Source organism: Cyprinus carpio, chromosome B15 (assembly GCF_018340385.1).
Source record: "Cyprinus carpio isolate SPL01 chromosome B15, ASM1834038v1, whole genome shotgun sequence".
Classification (NCBI taxonomy): Eukaryota; Metazoa; Chordata; class Actinopteri; order Cypriniformes; family Cyprinidae; genus Cyprinus; species Cyprinus carpio.
Genome location: NC_056611.1, coordinates 28137903 through 28157074, shown reverse-complemented (window position 1 = coordinate 28157074; position 19172 = coordinate 28137903). Strand labels below are relative to the sequence as shown.

The 19172-nt window shown below is 31.8% G+C and overlaps 1 protein-coding gene and 2 long non-coding RNA genes across 3 annotated transcripts; 1 reads left to right on the top strand and 2 right to left on the bottom strand.

Annotated features, from left to right (window-relative positions):
• The first annotated feature begins 4972 nt into the window (after positions 1 to 4972).
• On the top strand, positions 4973 to 6469 carry LOC109108637. The gene is made up of 2 exons (XR_006156631.1): positions 4973 to 5605; positions 6027 to 6469. It is a non-coding gene; the product is annotated as an uncharacterized LOC109108637 (long non-coding RNA).
• A 609-nt stretch (positions 6470 to 7078) lies between these two features.
• LOC109107064 lies at positions 7079 to 8640 on the bottom strand. Its single transcript, XR_002020684.2, has 3 exons — positions 8578 to 8640; positions 8126 to 8244; positions 7079 to 7864 (listed from the first exon to the last, which is right to left on the bottom strand). It is a non-coding gene; the product is annotated as an uncharacterized LOC109107064 (long non-coding RNA).
• Positions 8641 to 9466: 826 nt separating this feature from the next.
• LOC109107063 lies at positions 9467 to 11745 on the bottom strand. The gene is made up of 3 exons (XM_042740236.1): positions 11565 to 11745; positions 11239 to 11360; positions 9467 to 10902 (listed from the first exon to the last, which is right to left on the bottom strand). Exons 1-3 carry the CDS (start codon positions 11565 to 11567, stop codon positions 10347 to 10349), a joined length of 681 nt encoding a protein of 226 aa, XP_042596170.1. The 5' UTR covers positions 11568 to 11745; the 3' UTR covers positions 9467 to 10346.
• Between the last annotated feature and the right edge of the window lie 7427 nt (positions 11746 to 19172).

The following is a 19172-nucleotide window of genomic DNA, read 5'->3' as shown; positions in this document are numbered from 1 at the left end:
GCACAGATCTGCACAAATCCCCAGGAAAGTGAGGTGACCCCATAAAGGAGGCTTGGCATTCTCTGATGTACCAATCAATCAATCAATCAATCAAGGAAAGAAGCAGCAATTATTATTATTATTATAAAAATTAATAGCATGATGTTGGATGCAAATGACACATTTATTTATTTTAAAATAACAGTTTAATTACCATCCAATATTTTGACAATATATTATATTTTTAATTATATTTTTTTTTATCTTAAATGTAAACATTTAATCATTTTTATTTAAAAAAAATGTATAAACAACTAATTAAATGTATATTATTTTAAATATTTAAAGAATAAAGCAGTAGTGCTAGCTACAACATTATGAAAAGCGCGAGCGGATTCTCAGTCTTCCTGCAGATGAATTGTGCACTGATCTTGTATCGCCATCTAGCGTCCATTTCCCGACCAAACAGGTTTAATAAAAACCATAATACTTTCCCTTTCCAATACCTGGAAATACATTTAACTCTCAACACTGTAAAAACGATTCTTCAAAATTGTAAATGAAAGAAAAATGTATCATGTTTTTTAAGAAAAAATTACATTTTCTATTTCAAAATGTCACATTTAATTCAATATTACTTGTTGTTGTTTCTTTGTAATTGATTGGGAAATTTACTAGCAATTTGTGAGATTTTTTTTTCTACTCCAAATTTTTTTTCAGTGTCACGCAAACTGGCAAACATGAAGCTTATGGGAATTAATAATAAATATTTTGTTATTTGTGTGTGTGTAGGTAGTAAAATTGCATATTTTAATTACACATATTATTAACAATGTTTTGTGTATATGCTATATAATATTTTTATTTAGTTAAAAGTGATTGTATAATTTGAATAAAATATTTGTTTAAATGTTTAAAATATTATTGAAATAGTATTTTATAGCTACATATTAACATCAACAAAAATAATAAGTAAAAATATAATTAATATTATTTATTTAATACATTTTGAATTTATGTTTTTAAATTCTAAATTGTTATTATTATGAGTATTATTGTATTACTATTAGTGTTGTTGTTAGACAGTTCCACAATATAATTTATTCTACAAAGCATGTCTATAATAAACCTGATGCTGATTGTATTATAATTACTGAAACATGGTTTCTAAATTTGCTGTGCATCTTGTACAAACGATCAGAAAAATCTTTAGTTGAGGACAGCCCTACAAATTTCATAGCAAAAAGACACGAGAACCAAAACCTAATGGTGGATGTTTTTACACTTATATCAGAAGGACTTTTATTGCTCAAACAGAACTATCAATCAGATGACATAAGGCATGTAGTGCTTTTTAAAGTTTTGATCATGTTATATTTTATAGGCTTTAGAAATTTGCATCAATATCACATATGATAAAGAAAAAATAAATATCAAATATGATACAGCTTTATAGGATTAATAATACCATTGTACCATTATTTATCTTGCCATGTTGTACTTTCTTAAAATGGTCAAGAACCAATAACTTCCTGCAAAAACTCTCATGGGCTCCACCAGTAACAGCATAAGAGAAACATATACTCACAAGAAACAACGGTATCACTTTCATTTCAGCATTTGTGCATTTATTTATTAATTTATTTTTGGTGACACCATCTAGAGGACACTGAATGATCAGGCAATGAGTAGCCTACATGAATGCTAGACACACTCAATAACATTAGAAAGCAGATGAAAATTAGAGTGCTGATGCACATTTAGTCAGACTAAACTTCTGTTTAAGATCAAATGTCTAAAAAAATGCATTTATCTTTATCTCCTACTAAATAGTTGGTGATGTATAAAGTCTTTCACACATCTTTCATGCACTGTGTTTTGGTCTGTTGCATGCTAATAGCTAAAAATATAGTCAAAATGCATTACAACACACTTTTAGCTCCCTCTTTTCTGTCATGATGCTTTACAAAATCCTACTGAGCAAAATATAGGCTTTGGTCAAACAACTTTTGCTAGAGATTAAATCAGTTGTTTTTAAGGAATAACACATTAAAATGATCAGGAACAAACTGTTTTGTTAAGAGTTTGAAACACTGGATAAAAAGTAAACTAGATAGCCATGAGCAGAATATGTCTGCACACAAATTTGTAGTTATTAATATAAGTGTTGGACGCAAACTGAAATTATTTATTATTTAAAAAACATTTAATTATATATAAATATAATTATAAGGATACAACTATATAATACGATCATATACTATAATCATATGATTCAAAATATAATTATAATGATATAATATAATTACTACAGCATTTCATTTTTTTATTTCATTCTTCAAACAGTGATCATAATTTATGATGAATTACATTAGACAGATAGATAGATAGATAGATATTTATATTTATGTATATAATTGCATACATGTATATATATATATAATGTTTTATCATAATGATTATATAATTTTAATCTTTATTTTAAATGTTTTAATATTTTTTTAAATATATGAAATATCTATAAAAAATGTCATTTAAAATAATAATATTATTATGAAGAAAAATATTTAAGTTTAAAGTTTTATTTTATTTATTTGTAATAATAATAATAATAATAATAATAATAATATAATGAATAGACTATATGTGTATATTTAATATTAGAATAATATTAATCTATATATATATGTATGTGTGTGTGTGTGTGTGTGTGTGTGTGTGTGTGTGTGTGTGTGTGTGTGTGTGTGTGTGTGTGTGTGTGTGTACTATTTTGTATTTTTTTGTACTTTGTTATGTAATAGGTATAATTTAAATTACCATTTTAATTGGGTCTATTGTTTAAAAATACTTACAAAGTATTAAATTACTATATTGTTTAAAATATTTATCGAATGTACTCTGTACTGTTTTAATAATTTGTTTGATATTTTTAAACATGAATTAAATTACTAAATGTTTAAAGTGGTGATTAAAATGTTACAATAGTCCTGAAGAATTAAACAATAAATAACATGAACAAAACAAACAATAAACGGAAAATAAAATGATATTAATTCAAATATACTATTATTATTGTTGTTATTATTATTATAGTATTTATGCACCATGAGTGCAGTCATGACCTCCATTGAGAGGGTCAGCCTACAGCGGGTCTGTGGGCAGAGAGAGGTGACGGGGCCCCGGGGCCCCAGGGAGCCTGTGGGTGTGGATGAGCACCAGCTGTACCTTCACCACAGACTCACGGTGTGTATTCAGGTTTGATTGACAGACTCGTCCTGGATGAAATGCATTTAACATCACCGGACTGACAGTTCAACAGCACACTGAGAAGTGAAAATATTTTATTAGAGTGGTCTGCAAGACAATTATTCTTCTCAACACTGTAAAAAATAACTTTTCAAACTTGTAAATAAAACAAAGATTGGAGTAGGTTTTACAAGAAAATATTATGTACGTTTTTCTATGTATTTAATTTATTGTGTTACTTAGTGCTGTTAAGCGATTAATTGCATCCAAAATAAAAGTTTTTGTTCATATAATGTGTACTGTGTATATATTTATTGTTGTATATATAAATATACACACATGCATGAATATATTTAAGAAAAATATGTTATGCTTATATATAAAATATATTTTTATGTAACATAAATTAATATAAATATATACATGTAAGTATTTTCAAAATATATACGGTATGTGTATTTACATAAAAACTTTTATTTTGGATGCTATTAATCGTTTGACAGCAGTAGTTACTTGCAGTTTGTTTGTAACTGTTTGTGAAATTTACTAGCAATTTCAGAGTGAAATATTCACAAAATATGTCACCCTGGACTACAAAATCAGTAATAAGGGACCATTTTTTGAAATTAAGATTTTTAAAAGTTCTACTAATCAAAAAAAAAGTACTAATCAAAAATAAAGTTTTGATATATTTATGGTAGGAAATTTACAAAATATCTTCATGGAACATAATCATTTATTTACAAAATTTACAAAATTTACAAAATATCTTCATTGAACATGATCTTTACTTAATCTCCCAATGATTTTTGGCATAAAAGAAAAATAATAAAAATTTTATTTTAAAATTTTATTTTATTTTATTAAAAGTGATTATATAATTTTATATTTTATAATTGTATTTATTGTGATGTTTAAAATTTGTAATAATAATAATAATAATAATAATAATAAAAATACTGTTATTAAAATTAATTAATATTTTGGTAAATGTATTATTATTATTATTATTATTAGTGTAAAAAGTAGTAGTATCAGCACTAAATGGACAGTTCCACTATGTCTATAATAAACCTGATGTTGATTGTCTTGTAATTATTGAAATATGATTTCAAAATTTGCTGTGTGTCCTGTGGAAATAGATTTTTAAGTTAACAGCATTTGTGCAAAAATTTATTTTATTATCTCTTTGATACTTACAGTTGTGTGAGGTAACAATAAATCACTAGTCCCAAAATTATGTATTTATGAATCATCTAAATCTGTGCCAGCATTTAACCTATAATCATGCCACAGCATTAAGGTATAAAACAATGGAAGGATATCATAGTAGAAATAGACATGGCCACTCCATATATTTGAATAACGTGTTTAAAACCTCTTAACCCGCACCACGGGCCGGAAGGGCGCGTCTAGGCGCGGCTGTGAATTTTATAACCGTTGTTTTATAAAAATATTCAATTAACTATCATAAACTATATATCTTTTTAAAGCTAAAACACTCAATATCCATGTTCTGAGGTTGTTTTTTAAATCAATACACCAGAGAGGAAAGGGTTAACATAAATGCTGAAGGACCGGTCATTTAAACATGTACAAAGTGCACGGCAGTACTTACGTTTCATCGCCTATAGTTCTAGTCTGCTCGGACTATTCCAAGAAACACCAGCACACATTTCAAGGTAAGGGTCTACTCTTCAAGATGCATCCCACTTTTTAATCCAAAAACAATGAAAAAATTGGGAAAAAAAGAAAGATCCTCCTTTGTTTACATGAGCGATTCGAGTTATAGTTGTCGATAGCGTCCATTTTCAAAGAAATATCGATTCTAATTCGTATTCCAGCTTTTGTTTCCTATAGAATGGTCTATTCCGAGCAAAATGAGCCCTCCCTCGTCTCTCTCCTTCAATCACAGGCGATGTTATAACCCAGAACAGGCCAGGAGTCACTGACTGGTTTAGCGAGGTGCCAATCACCGCACCTCAGTTTTGGCTGTTGTAAGCTAGCCAATGCCTAGCCAGCAATGTTTTGATGGATGGAAGTGTTAGCCAATCACAAGGACGTTTACAGAGATTCACAGTTTGCACCGTTTCGTAATCAGTTTGAAGATTCAGCGAGCGCAAAAGTTAGCGTGTGTTCGTGCGCTCTCTCGTCTTTACGCCGGCGGGGCGCTCAGAACGGCGCCGCAGCGCTACACAGGTATTTATCAGCGAGAGGAATATCTCCAAAGCTTACATCTGAATCTCTCCAGCAAAGAACGTCGACTTAAGAAGAGTTTTTGTGGTGTTTGATCGTGTTTTGGAGGCCGTGATGAGAAGCAGCGGCGAAGAGCAGCAGAAAGACCCGGAGAGATGCATGCAGCCAGGGATAGCATTAGCACGTGAGTTTCAACGCTGTTCTCTTGAATGTTTATATATGTTTATCATGTGTTTGCAGCTTTTGATTCATGTTAGCTGTGTTAGATTATAAAAATGACAACGGAGAGGGAAAATATGAGGGGGCTACATGATTTATTTATGCATGTTTGTGCGTGTGTATGTATATTGAGTATGTTTGTGTTTGTGCGTATGCATGAGTATTGTGTGTGTGTGTGTGTGTGTGTGTGTGTGTGTGTGTGTGTGTGTGTGTGTGTGTGTGTGTGTGTATATGTGTGTATATGTGTGTGTATGTGTGTGTATGTATGTTTATGTGTACGAGCATTGAGTATGTATATTTATGTGTGTGTATACAACATGTAAACACAGTTTTGCAAGTTTGATTTGTTTTGTTTACACACTCTTTCTCCCTTTCCTGTGTTTCAGTGACTTTGGTGTGCAGTTGGTCAAAGAACAAACCTTTTTAGTGACTGCCTTGAGTGTCTTCCTACACTGTAAATACTGTAAATAGTTGCTTTTAGTTTTTCAGTAACTTGATATTCATAATAATTAGCAGAGAAAAAAAATGTACAATTACAAAATGTAAAATAAATAAATAAATTGTATTTTGCATGTTTTGTGTTCATTCACTCTAAAATGATCACTGATCAAATCTGTTTTCATTATTAGAATTGTTCAAAAGAAATAGTTTAGTTAAAATGTTTAAATGTTGTTCTGAAATAGTTTTGTGTTTGTTTGTGGTTTCATGGGTAGAGTTCTGAGTTGATATACATATGTAGTGTATGTAGTATGCAGTGTCATATGGAGTCTCTAAATAGCCTTTTTGAAAGTATTCCTAGACTTTTCTTGAAATAAAAGATCTAAATGACTTTTCCAAAGCTTCTCTTTAAATAAAATACCATAAAGATGTACTTTCTGCAAGTTTTTACCTAAAAAATGTTTTATTTCAGCTTTTATATCAGGAAAAGTTAAGGCGTCCTTTCAAAAATGCCCAAATTTTTGCCCAAAAATGACCAAATGAGTCAGGAATAGTTTTTTTCTTGTGTATTAGGGTTGGCAGAGCAGTTCTGAACTGATATACATATATGTATTATGCAGTTTTGCCTCATTTGGTCATTTGGTTACCAGGTGTACATTTGGAGTCTCCAAATGGCTTTTTACAAATCACGCCTAGACTTTTTTAAAAATAAAAGCTGACAGAAACTACATTTTTGGGAGTATCACCTTCAAATTTGAATCAAAATATGTTCAGACATTCAGGTTAATGATTATGGCATTTTAAGGCCTTTGGCAAATAAGTCACTATCATTTTTCCCTTAGTGAATTTCATTCAAAGATATCATGAGTCACTTTCATGTAAGTTTTACCTTGTTTTACTCTGTTGCTATACTAGTTTTGAGTTATTATGACTCCAGAGTAATAAAGGTTTAAGTGTCTAGTTTCAGACAATACCAGATTTATAAATTTAGACCATAGGGTTCAAGAGCTACAGACATTTTTATTTGGGTATGTCGTTTTTCAGAAAATGCTCAAAAATAGGGGCGCAGGTTAAACCAGAAATGATACTCAATAAAATGTATCTTTATTTGCTCCAGCAGTAAGCAGACATGCTATCATTTACTTTAACAATAACTGTCATCTAATCAAGCATGCAGTATCAATTATTACAGATAATTGATTTTGTTTGCCAATTTTAATGTTTACTGCAATTAAAAGAGAAATCAAAATCCTCAGCTAAATGAAACTTTCTATATGTGAGGAAAGCAGCTGTCAAGCATTGCTCTTCTTACAGGCGATCACATTCAGTTTTGTTTATCTCACACTGATAATATGGCAAATCAGATGCAATTTCCTTCAGTCTCCTTATCACCTTCTCCCTTTTGTCATTTTTCCAAATTTTTTTGAATGCAAAGGCTTTAATTCCCACATATTTTTCAAAGTCTTTAAGATTGTTTTTAATGCTGAATTTACATTTATCTGATAGGCATTTCTTCAAACAGGGTGAATTTACAGTGAAATAAACCACACATTCATTTGCTTTACTCAAAACTTTCTTTAGATAATTCTTCAGGCGATACTCTGAATGACGGTTTATATTTTTATCAGCCTATGCAGCAATAAGGTTATCGCTGTTATAAACCTCATTGCGCTGAAGTGTGTCTTTCACTTCTTGAGTTATTAAGTCCTGACCATCGTAGTTAGAATCTTGACATTTGTGTTTCTCGACTCTGAAGGCGGCAGCATATTGTCCCATGCCAGACAACCTGGAAAGCAGTGGAAATGTAATATTTTGTAAGAGCCTATTTTTTTAAATGAACAAATATTAGAAAAAAAAAAACTAATAACAAAAACTAAAATAGTTTAATGTCAAAATTATTGTATGATGATGTAATTATAAAGGATAAATCATTTTGATTTAAAACAATATTATTAGATTTTCTTAGTATATTTCTTGCCATTTCATGATTTTGATTGTGTTTGTTTTTATTATTTGTAATTGTATGTGTTTTATCAAAGCAACATACTGATTCTCAAAGTTTTTTACAATATTCATAAGAGTGGTTTGGTTCACAGTCTGACCGACTGCACAAGTGCAAAAATGAAGCAGATATATCAGGAGGATCATCTGTGGTACAGTGAAACCCTGAAATAACACACACACAAACAAACATTCATTTACAAAATATGTGCACAAGAAAGCACAGAATTGTAAAATAGCATGCATTCTGTCTGTCAAAAAAAAATTCTTTGAAGTCTTATTGCATGTACACATTTTAGGAGCCTTTACAGTTTTTTTTATTCACTTTGGTATATATTTTCACAAGTAAGGTGTATATTTTCAAAACTCTTAGTACAAAATTAATCCAATTAGAATAAACAATGCAAGATAGAGTTCACCTTTCACACTGTATTTTACAACATGAGCAACAGTGATGTTGCTTTATCTCCACTAACGATGATATTAAGTATAACTTACCATTTTATCTGTTGTCCAAAATCAGAGGGTTCAGAGATGTTGTGCGAGTCAGTAATAAAGCAGGAGTGATGAGAAAGAGGAAGCAGATGGTATTTATTCTGAGACTCACCCAGCCCTCTTCTTCAAACATCATGACAAGGACACACTTGACTTACTGATCACACTTGAATTATTGACTCCTTTAATAATGTCATTGAGCTTAGAAATTGTCAATAACCCATAAAAACCCATTAAAAACACTCATAGGATCCTCCAGTATAACTCCACATATAAAAAGAAAGGCCCTTGAAATACTGACGTATAGAGTACACAGTAAAACATATTTTAGGCAACATGTTCTGCTAAGACCTAAAGAAATGAACCAAATGGTGCATCGGGTGTCTTTTCACTTTTACGGCTGGACAGTGTTCACTCAAAAGACTTAAATTTGGCAAATAATGTCAAAGTTGACTATGACTTTTGCCTCAATAAATTCACAAATCACAAATTTTCTGCTTGTTAATAGTTAGTAATAGCAATAGTTGTTAAGTTTAGCTTTTGGGTCGGATTAGTGATGTAGAACATTGTCATGCAGAATATGTGCTTTGTAATTACTATTAAAAAGCCATTATGTTAATAATAGGCATGCTAATAAGCATTTCTCAAGATGCATACCAGTATTTTTTTTTAAGCACATTTATAAAAATTACTTAAATTTCTTAATTTAGCTATGGCCTAATCCTGTGAAACCGGGCCAAAGTATGCTTAAAATATACTTAAATTAACTTAAGTATTCTTAATAAATTTAACTTGAAGTATACTTATTCATTGAGAAACCATCACATCAGAGATTTGTTTAAAGTACATTTCAAGTACATTTATTTTAAGAATTTTTTGTTTTGTCTGCAAAGTCACATTTATATAAATATTAATATAACGCACATTTATAATAAATAATATGACAGTATACAGAGGACAAATTATTGAAATCACTTTTTTAGGCACTGAACAGGTTTTCAAAGATAATGCCTTAAAGAAGTGTCTCTGGAGAGTAAGAATTCTAATTAATAATTAAGTAATTAATTTCATAATCCAATGTATGCTGGGCAAAAACTGTTTTATGAAAGTTATGAGGTGCAAGTCATTCAATAACCGTCACATGTTTAATCACTGAAGTGAGGTAAAGCAAGTTCATTTATACCACATTACCACATTTCATTCACAATGGTAATTCAAAGAGCTTTATATAAAAAGGATTAAACTTGAAATGTATTAAAAATAAACAAGAACATGCACTGACATAAGCATTACGTAAAAATAAAAATAAATAAAACAGATGGTGCATACAAATGCATTTATTTTTCCAAGCAGTGTTTATGGAAGCATTACAAATATTGTCACCCAAGCATAAACTAATGAGCCATTTAATAAAAACATTATTGAAAAACATTGTGGTCCAACCCATATGGTCATAATGGCAGATGTTTCTTAAAACAAAAGCTTTAATTTACTGGTACCTTTTTCCCCGATTCTCCAAGTTCCTATTCATGATTAGAATCACTCATAAAACAGCAATTTCGAATGAACATTTACGCTCCCCTGTCAGAATTTACTCATGTGTAAGAATTATAGGCCAACTTTGTGAAAGAAAAAGCAAAAGGCAGCATATGAAAGACTCCAATTGAGAAATGAAGCATAACTTCAAAAGACTTAGCAGTATATTAGCACATTAGATATCTAAAGCATCTCTCTCACACAAGAAACTCAAGTGAGTAAGTGAGACCTAATTGTTAATTTAAACATTGGTCTATCTCTTTTTTATTTGAACCTGGTTCTCCACAAAGGATACAACCTAGTTGGTCACAGCGGTAAAGTGGCACACGATCAGCAATCTTCTGTAGTTCCTCACGCAGATTTTCTTTGCTTTGGTCTTTATTATAGATATATGTGTAAACAAAGGCTTTAATTCCCTGGTATTCCTTTAATTCATTAAGACCTGGTATAATATTATCTTTATGCTTCTTATTAAGACATCTGTCTATACAGGGAGATATTAAGGTGTAGAAAACCACACATCCATCCTTTTTTTTATTCATTAAGTATGTCAAAGGAGAACCCTTTGGAGGATACATCAGTAAATACTCTGAATGTGCATCTTTATGAACTCCTGCAGCGATGAGTTCAGTGCCTCTGTAGACATCCTTGCTGTCACGTTTTATGTAAGGTTTAACTTTTTCTGATTTATCATTCTTCAGAAAGTTGTGTCGTGATGGATAGAAACCACTTTGACACTGCTCCTTTGGGACATTTATGGCTACTGCATACTGGCCACTACTGCTTCCATAACTGGTTGAAAAAAGAAAAGAATTATCAACATTTACAAAAGCAAAATTATTGAGAAATCAAACATGCATGCTGGGTCTGTGTGCAACCGTGCAAACTTTAATGGTAGGAAAAATTCATTGTGGGTCATTGTGATAAAATGTACATTTTATCTGTCTATAAAGCAAGCGTACAAAAATGTATTTGTGCTAGGAACACATGTTAAGAATGAACACCTATGAATACTAGTGAGATGATATTATCATTTGTGGCTACATAATGCGTATACTAATGTTGACAAATACAGTCTTATTGTAACAGTGTTACCCCCTCATTTTATTCAGCATTATGAAAACATACCTTCGATGAAAAAAAATTTGAATCCTGGAAAGGGTGTTAGTGTCCACATTTTCATTCACCACACTTTGAATACAAGAAAGCAGAATAATCCCGAGAAGGACCCTCATACACACAGTGAAAACCTTAAATGAGCAAAAACATAAAATGATCAACAGTCATAATTTTCCTCCATGTATTAGCTGCATAGTCACGATCTGAATCATGTGTCGTTCCCATTCTCCTCTCTGTCACTTCTACTGCCCTGTCAATTGCTATCACTAAAATTACAAGAAGAGAGTAAAATGAAAATTTTAAGTGGACTAACAATTAATTGTAATGCTGCTTACCATGATGACTGTCGTAGATTCTAGAGAAGATGCAGTGCACTGAGCTGCTCAGAGTTGATGTGTGAAGTCTGCTCGGGTGTGAGAGTTGTGAACTGGTGAAGCAAACGCATCACATTTATTCTGCCCTTCTATGGCCATCTAGTGACCATTTCAGCGTACCCATCCAGCATACCCACCCTGATGACTTTAATATCCCATTTTCAGGTTAGAAATAAAGCAACTTATTCTCTCTCAAATGGTTTTTGTGTCAACACTCTCATGGGTTTCTCTTAGATTACAAAGAATCAATTAGTAGGAACATCCTTCAACATCTACTACTCTATCTGTATTTACAAACAGTTAACTGATAATTCAGCATGATCTGTTTGGCCTCGTGCATTGCAGCAATTGTGATCAATTTTGCAATGTGTTGCAGCACCTTGCGGGCTGTTTGACATTTAGCTCTGTTTATTCAAATGACCTGGCAGGTTTTTTTAACCAGTTATTAGAGTCATGTGTGATCACAGAGAATCGCAGTGCAAGTGTTCAGTCACATTCCGCTTCTGTGTCAAAGGGTCAAATGTGTGAAAAAAAAAAAAAAATGTTTCTTTCACTGAATGTGTGAGCAAGGTTGCAGAAGCAAGGTTGTCAGAATGTGTGAGCAAGGTTGCAGAAGCAGCCACTATTTGCTGTGTTGCAAGGGTTTTTAAGAAAAAATACAGTAGCTATAAATCTGTTATTGGTTTACTCTAGCAAAAATTGCTGTTATCAAGCATGCAATATTAAATTTTATGCATATTTCATTTGCAAATTTCAATGTTTACTGCATTTAAAACAGAAGAAAATATACCAAATTTAAAAAAGCATAAGCGTTAAAGCATTACTTTTCTTACAGGCTATCACATTCAGCTTTGTTCTCTTCACACTGATAATATGGCAAAGCAAGTGCAGTTGTCTTCAGTCTGTTTGTCATTGCCAGCTTTTCATTCTCTCTCCAGATTATTCTGAATGTAAAGGCATAAATTCCTTCATATTCTTTCAACATTTCAAGATTGCTTTTAATGCTGAATCACTTACTGAACATTCTCAATACTCATGAGTTTTTAGGTCCACAGTCTGACCGACTGCACAAGTGCAAAAATGAAGCAGGCCCATCTTCTGCGGTACAGTAAAAGCCTAAAGCAAACACACACAAAAACAAACACTCATATACAAAGTATACACAGTACACATTCATTTTGTCTGTTAAAAAAAGAAGACTTTTTAAGACCTTTTTTCAACAAGACCAATTTTCCAAACAACAAGACCAGTATGCAATGCACTGCAGGCTTTTAATCTTTATACATTAAGCTTTATGGTTTATATATCTTTATAAATGTGCCTACTAAATTGTTGGTGATGTGTTTAATCTATTTCACACATCTGTTTAGGTTGAAGTGCATTTCAAATTAGGTTTGGAACGCACTTCGAACCTATTTATCAACACACTTTTAGCACACTCTTTAATGTCATGATGCTTCACAAACTTGACCAGCTTTCTTCTTCAGCACCTTCACACTTAGTTCACATTTAATTACTGACTCCTTTAACTCTGTAAAGACTGACATATGAAATAATAGTCAGAAACATCTATCTTTTAATAGAGCAATTAATTGATTTTTTTTTCGACAAAACATGTATAAAGAAATTAAAAGGTTTGCTTGTTTTGAATATCTTATTTGATACACCAGGCTTTTGTATGGCTCATATATTATCATATAGTAAGAATATGGAGCTTAAACTCAAGAAAGAAAACAGCTCAATTTTATTCAGAGGCCCAAACTGAGCAAAAATATACAATTTGTGCAGATTCTGCTGTTGACCATATCAAAAACATGAAACTCTGATGACTGTAATGTAAATTAATTAATTAGTATAGCATCACTTACATACAATGATATAAATATCAGTCATCACTCTATACCTCCCAATAATATGCCTTAATAAGATTATATTTAAATGGATAGTTTAAATGAGTGTTCATCTTGAAGTATTACTCTTATTATGTTTACTTTATATAAATTAATACAGATTTCACAGCAAAAAGACACGAGACCCACAACCTAATGGTGGATGTTTCTACAGGCCTTTTTTTAGCTTTTTAAAATTTTGATCATGTTATATTTTATAGGCTTTAGAAATTTGTGTCAATATCATATATGATACAGAAAAAAATAAATGTCAAATATGATACAGCTTTATAGGATTAATAATACCATTGTACGATTATTTATCTTGCCATGTTGTACTTTCTCAGAATGGTCAAGAACCTGTAACTTCCTGCAAAGACTCTCATGGGTTCCAGCAGTAACAGCATAAGAGAAACATATACTCAAAATAACTAAAATGTTATTTAAAATGGTGCTTTAGGTCTTGTGCATAACACCACTGTATATATAATATCATTTTAATCACTGAAGTGGAGATGTTCATTCGCCAGGCTGATGAATTATAGACTGCTCTTATCTAGAAGACACCATCTAGAGGACACTGAATGATCAGGCAGTTTTAACAAGTCCTTACAGTCATTTGAGGCTACAGGTTCTCACCTCTCAGTCAGTAAAACAGACAGTATGATTAATCTGCCATTCCCACAATTTTTCAGTTGTGTGCCTTTGACTATTCTGTTGCATTTATAAATTTTTGTGTTTTAAAACATGTCTAGAGACTGATCGTTTGGTCTGAAGAGTCTTACACTAAAAGTATGTAATGAGTAGCCTACATGAATGCTAGACACACTCAATAAAATTAGAAAGCAGGTGAAAATTAGAGCACTGATGCACATATTTAGTCAGACTAAACTTCTGTTTAAGATCAAATGTCTAAAAAAAATGCATTTATCTTTATCTCCTACTAAATAGTTGGTGATGTATAAAGTCTTTCACACATCTTTCATGCACTGTGTTTTGGTCTCATGTTGCATGCTAATAGCTAAAAATTATAGTCGAAATGCACTATAAATCTATTAATCAACACTTTTAGCTACCTCTTTTATGTCATGATGTTTACAAAAGCCTACTATGCAAAATATAGCCTTTGGTCAAACAACTTTTTTTCACAGTGTATGTGAAAAAAAGGGGAAAAAAAATTCAATTATTGACAAAAGCAGTTCTTGGAAATACAAAAGTATTGATTTCTTTCCAGGCAGACAAAAAGGATTCACAGCATCGTCTTTCAAACAATTCTGACATTCCATCACATTTCTGCTTGTACAACGATAAAGAGGCAATAACAGATTAATAATTAGATAAATAATTTGGCTGGACACTCGAAGACATAAAATATGTATACGGTTATAACAATTCTTAAGAAACATTCCTTGTTCATTTTTACATTCAAACTGCATGTACATTTACATTTATTTTTCTAATTTATAACTGAATTATTAATTCATTTCACTAAAATCTGTACAAAATGACTTACTTTTCATCAAAATATTGGATCATTTTAGTTAGGACAGCAGGGTTCACCTGCCCCTGAATGTTTTGAGACACTTCAGTGAAGCCTAAAGTGCAAACATCATTCATTTCAGCAGAAAACTTGAGTTACATTCATGCAGGGGATAATATCAGGGACAAGACAAGAGTGTTTGAAAACAAAACAGAAAAGAAAGTTGACTCAAACTTACTATTGTGACTGCTTGAATTATTAAGAAGACATAACAACATTCACTGGAGATGTTTTCTTTTTACTTTTGGTTGATACTGTATAAGCAGCATCAAGGTTAAATCTGAATCATACAATAATGGGCATACAAATGAATGTGTGCAAACTGTATTTTAAAATATTATTTGCAGATATATTATTTGTAAATATATTTTATACTTTGTCTGTGTTAAAGACCAAATCAAGTGTAAATTCATCTGTGCAATGTTGATATGGGACCCTGATGAGTACAGAATTCTGATTAGGTTCATCATGTCTGGTTGGTTTTAACCTAGAAGACAAATCACACAGTTACTACCTTTTTTCCCTCACTTTTGTATATTATTAGAATTAACATTTCAGGATTGTACTTACTTAGCCTATTGTAAACTGTGCAAATATTGACTTACTTATCATCAGAAATTCACTGTCTCCTAATGACCTTGAATATACAGATGAAACGGGCAGAAGATGAACAGCCTTAGTGCCACAGACACCTAAATTACTAACCGGATAAAAAATAGAACAAGACAGAACCCATGATGAACAGAAACACTTGTGAAGTTCTGAGCTCCTCAGAGATGAGGTTTCAGATCCACTTGATATAAATAAATAAATTTAAAAATTACTTGTAATCTTTAACAAAGAAGGCTGTTTGACAAACTGTTTGACATTTTGCAAATAATTTAATTCATTTCAGTTATGATAAACTATATAGTAAGACTGAAATATTATATAACATGAATGTCCTTTCTTAACAGTCTGACTAGCTCTCAGCTGGCTCTCTCTGCTTAACACTCTGTTTTCTGAAAAGAGCTTTTAAAAATTAATGTTTGAGAGAGAATAATCCTCCATTTACATATACTTGTGCATCAAGCAACAAAACCACATGCAACAATTTTCCCTTCAGGTGGACTATTGTGAGTAAATAACTGTACTTTCTCTGAGACTTACTTTAACGAACTGCTACCTCTTTTTTCGATTTTGTTATAAAAGGTACAGAAAGGAATCATGCTAGAGCTGCACAAAATTACATAATGATAGCAGTGATTGGCTTCTTTGTCATGAGACTGAAATATAAGACATTATTCACTGTAAATACTTTTATACAATAATAATACAGACAATTACATTTTCAGCAATGTCAAATTATTGCATGATTTAACATATTTTCATTTGACTTTGCAGCACTGAAAATCCAACTTATATGCATGTTTTGCTGCTCTTTTGTCACTTTGTGTTCAAAGGTGGAATATGTGATATGTGGAAAAAGTTAGTTATCCACAATGAACAGAAAAAGAAATAAAACTCAGAGGGTTTGTTTAGTTAACACTTAATGCATTTACCTGCTTCAAGGTTTGTGTTTGCATTTGTGCATATGTTATTCTGAAATTAAACCACCATACAAGAATTGCTGAACAAATGTTTATTTTTCATCATGCAATAAGCCATTATATATCAGTAATTATTACAAGACAGCTGCCATCTAAATACAGTATAAACACAATGACTTTCAAGACCTTTTCTAAATATTTTACCCTCTCTCTTTTCTTCATTTCTGCATCCTGTAACACTAGTACAGACTTCAGCTAGGTTAGACACTACAGTCACCAAAATGAGCTGCATTTCATTTACTTAGAGTACAGTAATTGATTAAGTGTTTGAGAACTTGACCATTTTACAGTACTTGATGGGGACAGGAGCATGAAGTCTTGACAATGTTTTTCTTACATGGTGCATGTTAACATTAATTTGTTATAGGCATAACAGTTTTATTCACAAAGCGATAGAAGGGAACACGACGCACAATCTCTGTAAAGTTTTCAGCGAGACTTTTTTTAAAGACAAAGGCTTTAATTCCAGCATGATTTTTCAAGATTTCAAGGTTTGGTAAAATGTCATATCTATTATCTAATATATTTTGACAGGGAGAGTAGACGGTGTAGATGACAACACAGCTGTCATTTTTTCTACGTTGTAAGAAGTTTTTAAAGGTTAAGCATGAGTCATTTTGGAGCAGGACATACACTGACTTACTTGTGCAATTTACTGATATTTTGCAATTACATTTTCCTGCTGCCATGAGGTCTTCACCCTTGTAAAACTGGTTTTCTGATTTAAAAATGGCATTTCTCACACGTTTTGCATTCTTATCCTGAGTCAGGAAGTTCTCATTTAAAGGATCAAAGTTCCCTTGACAATGATTCATCGGTACATTGATGGCAACAGCATATGAATCCTCTTTGTCATTATAGCTGTAAAACATCAAATAGAGCAAGATAAGAAGAGTTTTGTGATTACCAGCATAAACACAGTTTACTAATGACATCTTATTTCTTTACTTCTTCTTTGTGCTACAGCATATAGTAAAATATTCTTTTTAAAACCTTGATTTTATGCACTTTACTCACTTCTGCTCAAAGAAGTCAATTATTTGTGCAAGAGATGTAAGGTTCATCTTCGGTTCTTCCATACTTTCTGTCCAATGATGAAGCAGAAAGAGCAGCAGGAGTCCACTCAGAAACACAATGAACTTCTAAAGAGATAAAAAAAAAATCCACACACACACACTATTAATAACATTTGACACTGACAGTTAAATTTCTTAGTGTAAAGAACATTTTAATAACCTAACCTAACCTTTTTTTGCTATAAAGATCCTTTTGTGGAATAGAAAGATTCATATGGAACCATCCATGCCAATAAAGAACCTTAATAATTAAGAGTAAATTACTACTTCTAACAAATTGAATGAAAAACATATAAACATATGAACATTACTGACCATTGATGCTGAAGGTTTAGGGATGATGTGTGAGTCTTCTTCAGAGGCAAGAGTGAAGATGCATGTGAAGTGATGAAGAAGCTATATATATGATCCTGGCCCTCTTCATCAGCATCATCACAAGACCAAGGGAGGCTACATGATCACTCTCTCTTTCACTGAAGTCTTTGGCAGGGTTTAAGCATCTCCAGGTGAGCAATCATCCACCACCCAAATGTCAAATGGTCAAAAACACAAACACAAACATACTTTTGAGTGCTCATCATACAAATTTTTTACCTTCATACTAAATGTTTCCACTTACTTTGTAAACAACAATATTTTTTATCGTTTACTGAAATTGTCTTCCGTGTAACCTGCTGTTGTGTTCAGTTTAGACAACAAACAATTGCACGGTTTCTGTCAGAGGCATTATGTAGCATGTTTCATTTGTTGTTTTTTGTGAATGTGCATGTCTATTGTATTCATGTGCATTCATTCTAATCTCTACAAAAGCTCATCTGGCACTTTGGGGGAAAAAACTTGTTCTACTGACACTATCTGCAGAAATAAACAGAAATATTTTCTGTCATTTCTTATCACTTTTGTCAGTCTCAGTGTTTGTTGTTGTTTTTAATAAAATGTTTCTCTCATTCATTTTTCAAAATTCCAAAGGTTCCACAAAAATTGTGGAACTTCTGTGGGGACAAAATGTATTAGTTGCTGGCTGGATTGTTAGAGATTATTCATTTTCTCTTTAATGCCAATAATTGTCATTAAATTGTGTAATTTTTGTTAAAATGTTGTTGTCTTGAGGAAAGCAGTGATTTCAAGCTGTGTAAACTACCATTTGTGAGCCTACATTTATTAAGACAGAGATGCTTTCAAGAAACACAGGTCTTTTCTTTGGGTCTTTCTTGCAGGGTGGTCAGAGTAAATTAAGTCCACAGAAGGAAATGGTCTGCCATGGCCTTTTAGTTTTTTTAATATTTAATATGAGGTAAATTCTAGAATCGTCTTCTCTGAATGAAGCCTGAATTATACATTTATGGCTACACTCCTTAGCAGTTGTGTAAACAGCACCACCAGATGGAATATCAATATTAAGATTCATTAGGTAGGATATTTTTTAGTAGCTAGTAATGTCTGTGTGGAAATGCAGACACTCTCCACCTACTTAA